This window comes from Cupressus sempervirens, chromosome 10, assembly GCF_028749045.1.
Source record: "Cupressus sempervirens isolate cs-2001-9-10 chromosome 10, ASM2874904v1, whole genome shotgun sequence".
NCBI classification, from domain to species: Eukaryota; Viridiplantae; Streptophyta; class Pinopsida; order Cupressales; family Cupressaceae; genus Cupressus; species Cupressus sempervirens.
Window position 1 is genome coordinate 734,746,134 of NC_143127.1, and position 9,031 is coordinate 734,755,164.

A 9,031-nucleotide genomic window follows, 5' to 3' on the forward strand; every position below is an offset into this window, starting at 1 on the left:
TACATCTTATTTTGTCATCTAGTGGAATATGTGAGGACAAATATATATATTGTAATTTCTAATTTTAGATTATTCCTCCTTAAGAGGAATCTCACACTTGGCCTCACACACTTATGAATGGTGGCATTCATAGACATGGGAGTTACATTCTAACTCCTCTCTCTCATCTCTATTTAAGAGATGACCCTCTTCTCTCATTCAACAACAATGAGGTTTCTTCCTCTTCTCTCATTCAACAACAATGAGGTTTCTTCCTCTTCTCTATTATTGTATGAGCATTGCTCTCTATCTCTCTCTCTCTCCTTCTTAGGCTTTTCATGCCTCATTCATAATGTCACAAGGGGTTTTCTTTGCTTTCCCCTTTCCAAATATCTTGTCTCATGGTGTTGGAGCTTGAAGCTTTCTCTCTCGTATTTTATGGTAATATCTTTTCATGCATTTACTCACTTAGATTCTTTCCTGGTATTGCTTATTTACAGATTTCTTTTTCCATTTCTAACAAATCTAGATTCTAAACTTAAAGTTGATTATATAATGCATTAATTTAGAGTTGTAATTTGTAAATGAGACTAATTGTTTTTGTTTTTTCCTTATTTTAGATAGATGGTGGCAAATGTTTGGGGCCACAACCCCAAACCTTCAAAAAATTGCCATCCGCATTCTTAGTCAGCCAAGCAGCGCTTCTGGATGTGAGCGCAATTGGTCCATGTTCGAGCACATCCACTCGAAGAGGAGAAACAGGTTGACAGTGCAGAGGTTGAATGATCTTGTCTTTGTTCATTACAACCTTCGTCTTAGGATCAGACAAATTTTGGGCGCTGACTCCTCTCCGATCATTCTGGAGGAGATTGTTCTAGAATCAAAGTGGATCATGGAGACCGTGGACCTAGTCTTCACTGAGGAAGACCGCGCGTGGGTTGACCAGGTGGATGAAGAGGCTGAGGCTGTGGCTAGGGCAGAGGAGGCAGCTAGAGCACGTTCAGGCATTGGTAGACGCACACGCGCACGCACAGACGCAGGCCCTAGCGACGTTATTCGTGAGCCCATTGCCCATGCAGGGGACATGGCTCGGCGGTCCTCCAGGACCTACCTTACACGCCTTTCTCATAGGCAAACTAGATACTCAGAGGTTGAGGTTGAGGCTGCAGCAGAGATAGAGGATGATGAGGCTTGAGCTGGAGCCTTGTTTTTATATTTTGTTTACACTGTATAGATATTGATAGTGATACTGAATCACTAATAGACATATGTTTCAAACTTTCATGGATCTTCATCTTAGATTTATACATAGTACATAGTACATACATTTATGATTTGATGTCTTATAGATCTTCATGATTTCATCTTATTGATTCTATGATTTGAATCATTATGATCATTTGATTTTTATTTACTTCAGCTAGCATGCAATTTACATTTTAGTACATAATGATAACATAGTTACGTATGTGATGGATTTTATGTTTCATGTTTATGTATGTTAGATTCTATTTGATGATGTTATAGTGTTTTTAAGTTATATTCAATAAAGGGTGCATGAAATAAGTCTTAAATTGTTAAAATCTTTACATTTAAAGGGTTTTTTCAAATTTGCCGATTCATCGCCAATTCACTGGCGATTCACCCCCGATTCACGATTCGATTCGGCTGTGCCGATTTCAATATGATTCCGATTCATGTTACTTTGGTCATAAGTACTGAAATGTGTTGTAACTGAAACCATATGGTTTGTAAAGGCTATATATGTCTCATTCCATCGCTGTATAAGTAGGTAGTTGAGGATTTGGATGAAAAACAATAATATCATCATGAATTTTGTGATTTTTGTAACATTTTCTTCTATTTCTATGTCTTGTACAGATTGGTAGGGGCAGATATTGGTATGCAGATGATTGTGTGTTAGAGTACCTCGAATCTACTTTAAAATGGCGTTGGTCTCATGTTGATTGGTTAAGATTCACTCAAGTTATGACAATTTTATTGACTATAATTTTCAGATTTTTGTTAAACATTGCAGTTGCAGCAGATTGAACAGAAGATCTGTGGTATGGAATTCACATAGTTGGACAGAGGAATGAGCCTTCTTTCATTTGCAATTGGTTTGGTCTAATTTCACCAAGTATGCATAAAGTTATGGTCATTTTTCCGATAGATGTCCTATGAATAAGGGTCTGAGGACAAATTTGAAGATTTGAAACAAATATCACTGTTGGAAAATTCTAGAAACCATGATTTTGGAAGATCATTGAGTGTTTTAACTGATTTTCTTGTTAAATCAGCTAGTTAGAACAAGGGTTTGCAGATTGGAGTCTTGGTATCATTGCAAATCTCTTAAATGGCATATTCAGACCTTTCTATGCCTAAGCCTCGAAAACTCAAATTGAGAATTGGGAGTGAAAATTTGATACACCTTCTTTGTGAAGTAGGCCTAATTGGTCCTTAAAGAAATTGAAATCACCAATTTTGGCTTGTGTGTTCCAAAACATCCTATGCTTCAAATAAGATATGTTATATAAACATTAAAATGGTATCTAAATCAGGTATCCCTTTTGTGTCTATTATTAGACATTAAAAGTTGTTGCCCAAAAAAAAGGTTGTAAGGGCTAGTAGGCCTAGAAGCACTTAACGAAAGAAGTACCTTTGGTGGTAGGTAAAAGTTGATGTCAAGCATTGGAAGTGGTTGTTTGATGTCTTATGATGCTCTAAAAGTCATAGCAACATTGGTGTTATTCAAAACATGTTTTCTGCATGAAGTGAGCCTTGTAGTCAAATCCATATGCCATTCATCTTGCCTTTTTGAGTCGGCCTGAAAACCCTTGTAAGTAATACGTAATTGTTCAAGTTGGAAAGTGTCTCGACTAGTTTGAGTCCTCCATAGAGTGCTTTGCATTAAATGGGTACTGATCCTAGCAGCATGCCTCGGTTAAGATTCTTCACAGTACAAAACTCTAGACTACACAGACTTGCAGAATATCAAAGTTGGTTTCACTTGCAATTAATCCAAGTCAGCTCATCTATGAAGTCTTGAAAAGCATTTTAAGTCCTAAGAAATTGTTCAACTTGTTGTGTGCCTTGACTAGATTGAATCCTCCATAGAGTTCTCTGCATCAAGTAACTCACAATCCTTGTAGTGTCTTAGGTAAGATTCTTCATGCCACTGAACTCTAGACTATGCAGAATATGGAAGTTTTGTTGCACTTGCAATAATTTCTAAGGAAGATCATGATGGCAAGTATTTTGTGTGGAAGTGTTGGAAACCACGACATATGTCAGTTTGCTTATTTATGTGACCACATTGCATTAAATTCATAAATGTTTGCAACTTGAGTGAAAAACATAGTTGGATATTGTAGTGGTTAATTATTGCATTGTGTTGGAGTCAGACAAGTCATTTGCCTAGTGTGCTTCGGTATTTTCTCTAGCGTACCTAGGATGTTGTATTCTTAGGTATCGTGTGGTGGTTTCTCCCTCAAATATAGTTACTCTTTTATGTGATAGTGTTTCATGTTTGATTTTTCATTTTGGATGTTATTGAAATGTTCCACTTTGTAAGGACTAGCATTGATTTTTTTAAATTTCTTATGCATGGAATAGTCACTTAACCTCTCTATATATCTATTTTGTGACCCTTTTTACATTTGACTTATTGTTTAAGTTGCCGGCTTTTTTATGATTTATTGTTGAATTTAACCATTCTCTTTCTTGTGTTTCTTTTTGAAAACCACATGGTCGCTATTCCAAATGTTTGACATTGCTGGTCCTGTTTCATGTAATTTTTGTTTTTTATCATGTTCAATAGGAACCCTAAATAGTATGTTTAGGGGAGTACACTACAGAGAATGTACCCATATGTATTTTAGCTAATTAGATTGAGGGCTAGTTTAGGATCTCTTGAGTTGCGTCTAAAATAATTTCAAGATGTATTGCTAAATCATTTATTATTGCAGAGTGTTCCATTACTTAACATTACACTGAATTGTAAATTCTATGCTCCATGTGAGTGCTAGTTTATGTGGTGATTGGTTGATGTTATAGTCACATGCTCATTTTTTAGTGAATTGTATTTGGTTTTCATTGTGGAAGATTTTACATGTTGATTTTGAGATAAAACATCATATTTTCTGGCTTGTTTCTACATTAGGCCTTTCCTGGTACCACTAAAACGAATAAACTGTAATGAGGTCATTTTGGTGAGAGAAGATATTTTCAACACCTCTTAGTCATCTATATCTTTGAGATGAACTATTGGGGAACATTGTTGATTCTTCTTCTAGTGTGTACCTCCCCATGAGTGTACCTTGGTGCACAAGGATGATATTGTGGTACAAGAGATTGATTTGTTTGAAAATTCGCTTCATGTGTGGAAATTGCTATGTTAAGGGCTAGGTTTTATTTACCCAATGGGATCCAACAGAGTCTTGTTTTCTACTATATCAACAATTTACTAGAAGAAGCCTAGACAAAAGTAAAAAAACCAAATCTCTATTCATCACCTCATTGTTCTGAAGGCACTTGAACAATGATGGAGGAGCACCTTGTATGGTGAATTTGGGCAAAATCTTCATCTTTGGGAGCTTGGTTAATGTGATGTCCCATATCTTGAATAAAGATTTAATAATTAATTAATGAAAGTATGATTATAATATTCATAGATAATAAATAAATAATATAATTATAGATAACAATAATAATTTTACTAAATAAGAAGATATGCATATTCTATTCAAGGCAAAGTGGAAACCTATTGTGTAAATGCTATTATATTCAGGATGTAAATTAATGCCTCAATGAGATAAATGCGTACTCTAAAATAATTAGAAAATATATGATAGGCAAGGGGCACGTCTCTTGCCATTCTAAGCAGTATATATATATATATATATATAAAACAGATCCCGCTGAGGGGAAAAAAGGGAGTTGATAAGATATAGTAGGTACTTCCAGGATTGCTACAGTGATAATTGTACAAAAGACATAAGTAGGTATCATAGTGGAGAAGATAGTGTTAGGGCAACGTGTAAATGCATTATAAGAGACAATTGAGGAGCTGCATTAGCACGTTAATCTCTGGAGGACAGACAGCGCATGAACATGAATTATCAAATATATATGTATGTATATATATACGTAACATACATATATGTATATATGCATGTTACATATATGTATATATGTTACAGTTACATATATATATATATATATATATATATATATATATATATATATATGCATGTACATACATACATACATACATATATGTATGTCATATATATATATGTATATATGTATGTACATACATACATATATATATATTTATGTATATAGATACATACATATGTATTCGATCATTCATGTTCATGCGCTGACTGTCCTCCAGAGATTATATATATATGTATATATGTATGTACATACATACATATATATATATATATATATATATATTTATGTATATAGATACATACATATGTATTCGATCATTCATGTTTATGCGCTGACTGGCCTCCAGAGATTATATATATATGTATATATATACATATATATACATGTATATATATACATATATATACATGTATACATGAACATGACTGTATATATATATATATATATATATATATATATATATAAATATATATATGAACATGACTGACCTCCAGAGATCATATATATATATATATATAGCACTTGACAAGACAAGGTTTAGGGGCATTATAAGAGACAATTGAGGAGCTACATTAGCACGTTAATCTCTGGAGGACAGTCAGCGCATGAACATGAATTATCAAATATGTATGTATGTATATGTACACACACACACACACATACAAAGGTTGCCACCACAAATAAATTGATTGGAATGATAGGTAACGAGGAAGGAGAATAACATGCGATAATCGAGGAATGGACATGGGAAGCAACAACAATCTAGAGTTAGGGAGCAGCTGGTATAGACACAGTAATTAGTATTAGAATGCGAAGAGCACATGCCCTTGATGCTAAGGATAATGTCAAAGTTCCAAGGCCAAGGAATGTCATATGAATCAGATCAACATCAGATGATTACGCATGAACAGTCCGGATGTAGAATAGTAACCACGAAGATAGAGTTCAACTTAAGATATTATCCCCAAATCGAATAGGGGGAGAACATAACAATCAGAAGGATAATAACATAGGCGACCAAGTCCATCCTTTGTGATCAGTGAATAAGGAGGAGAATATAAGGGAAAATGATAGTTTTAGTTACAGTTTCCAGAGATATATATTACACAATACGACCCAAAAGGAGTCAGTAACAAGTATACAATCAGAAATGGATATCTAACTAGGCTGTCATGTAGGCAATTGTACAAAAATGGGGCAACAGCAATGAGGAATACACAAGCGATGTGCATATGTGATGGTTTTTGGAAAAATAAGTAATTAACTGCATGAGCAATATTAAGTATGGTCATTGATGTCAATATTATAAACATGATTGCTTGATTGCACGATGTAAGATTCTCAATAGCAGAAATGAAATTGAAGACAGAGTTGATATGTTTCAAATGTGCAGCATTTTCTGAAGTTTGTAAGCAGCAATAAAAATGCTAAATTCCCTTGCAAATGGGAGTGACGTGCATATTAAAGCAATGATTTATATAACAACAGCATCGAGCAAACATGACCAAACCAGAAAACATGGTCAAAACAAAATTAGTAAATAAAACAAAAGGAAATAAAGAAATTGACGAAGAGATGGACACCACCATTGGAAATGTTTAACGTGATACCATAGATTGATGTTGAAGATCAATATGTTGGCAGTCATCACAATCGATGAACAAAATATCCATGCAATGTATAGGAGTCACATAAACAAATATACATCATATCAAGGAAAACTGCGTAACATATTTTATTGAGCATCAACATAGAGCTAGAACTGAGTAACGAATAGAGCATTTTGTCTGGTGGTGACTAATGAAGAGAGAAAGTAAAAGGTTTGAAATTGCTCAAAGGACAAGTGTTATCGTGTGTGAATATAAGGAATAGTCTGTTTGAAACACAGTGGCTCAGATTATATATATGGTAAAAACGTCTTTATCAAAATTTATAAAGTCTGCAAATAAAGAATGATAGAAGTCTAACTTTGGAGAAGATGGTGATATATTTGTCTACAACAATTGTATTTGAACAGACCGTGACACTATGGAAATAGACTTCACATCATCCTGGAGGAGTACGTCAGTGGACACATGAGAGTATACACAGGAAATGTGGAAGACAATGGTAAAGAAATACTACGGAAAATGAGTCATGATTTGTAATACTTATTTAAGGGATGCCATTCAAAGTTTACCATATGTGAAAGAATATGAATTTGTGTTACCATGCAACTAAGACCAAGGAAATTTATTTTATTTAATAAGGTTTTAATGAAAAGTCACATTTGTTAGTAAGGTTATAAAGATGTGCCTCTTCATTTGAAAAGGGGCTACTTTTAGGAGATGAAGATGTAAAACAAGAGATTCATTTTGAAAATAAAAAGGCATGGAATGAAGAATGAAGTCAGGGAGAAGAAAAATAGCATTGTGATGAAGTATGTATTAAATGTATAGTCAGTCAAAAGTAAGTAGGATAAAAGAAGATTCTTCAAATGCAAATATAATGAGATATGCAGATATAAAGAAAAAGTGAAGTTGAAAATAATGAAAAAATATATAATTAGATTTTTATTCTAATCTTTATATATATATATATATATATATATAATAAAAGTGAAGTAAGAGCACATAAAGTGGAATTGAAAATATTATACTTTTATCTAATTTAATATATTTATTATAGAGTGTATTAGAAATTATAAGAAGAATATATCTTTATTAGAGGCTGACTACAAGGGAGAAGAGTGAAAATACTCATACAGATATAAGAAGAGAAAAAGTATGCAATTGAAGAATCCATTACCAGTGAAGTAAGCAACATTGACAATGCGGAAAAAGAAGTTTGTGTGTTGTGGATTAATGCTCACAAAGACAATAGTGGAGTTGGTGCTTCCAGTAGGTCGGTGCCTGCGAAGTGTGGGAGTTGGAGCTATCAGTGAGTCGATGCTCATAAATAGAGGTTGAAGCCTCTAGTAGGTTGGAGCCTACAAAAATATTGTAAAAGAATTATATATAAAGCAATTATTTTGTTGTATTTATTACCGCCTTGGGTTTATACGTAAATCTTGTGTTATTGTGTTATGTGCATAACAGTTGATTCCAACACTTAAAGTTAGTTGGATAAAATGTTTTTTTGGCAAAAGTTTCTATACTGATTCCTCCTCCCCACCCTTCTCAGTATAATTGTGTGCTCTTTAGATCCACTCAGGGGACATTGCAGTAAATGATAAGTTTTAGGCATCTAGGTTTGTTTATGGGTACAATAAGGTCTATTTAGACTATTTAAATTTATTAGGCATGGTTGGGAGTCATTTGAGTTAATATTGCAAAAGTTACAATTTTGTTTAAAAAGTTGTCATGTGTAAACATGTCAAACTTGTAAAAAATGCAATATAGCGAAACATGAAAGTTCTTAAGTGCTAAAGTGTGTTGTAACTGAATCCATATGGTTCATAAAGGCTATGTATGTGTTATTCCATCATTGTATAAGTAGGTGGTTGGGAATTTATTGAAGTGGAGTTTGACATTTTCTTTTTTCCAACTAAAAACTGTGACTCAACTTAATTGAATAAGGCCACACACAAGGCATAAGTCAAACCTTCAACTTGTAATCATTTGAATAGCTTTTGAAATATTCCCTTTCACCATATTATATTTAAGATGGCTAGGTAAAGAGTAGAGACTAACAATAGGACCAAGTTAGTAAGAAATATCGAAATGAGTATCGATTCTCTCATGTAAAGGCTCGTTCGGAAATATGTCAACATATTTTACAATATTTTGATTGGCTAGACATAGCTTGCTTTAAATTGTTTTTGAAGATTTTCTTTTAATGATGCTCAAGTATATTTGGACTTAAGATGCAATAATTCCTAGTATGTTTCTTA

General features: G+C 33.6%; 1 protein-coding gene across 1 annotated transcript in view; it reads left to right on the forward strand.

Moving 5' to 3' along the window:
• Positions 1-1,348, forward strand: part of LOC149535946 (uncharacterized) — a 48,986-nt gene extending 47,638 nt beyond the window's left edge. The window contains exon 2 of the mRNA XM_089805260.1: positions 600-1,348. Within this exon, the coding sequence (XP_089661386.1) occupies positions 600-1,174 (575 nt within the window). The 3' untranslated portion in view covers positions 1,175-1,348. The remainder of the gene's footprint in view (positions 1-599) is intronic.
• The last annotated feature ends 7,683 nt before the right edge of the window (positions 1,349-9,031 follow it).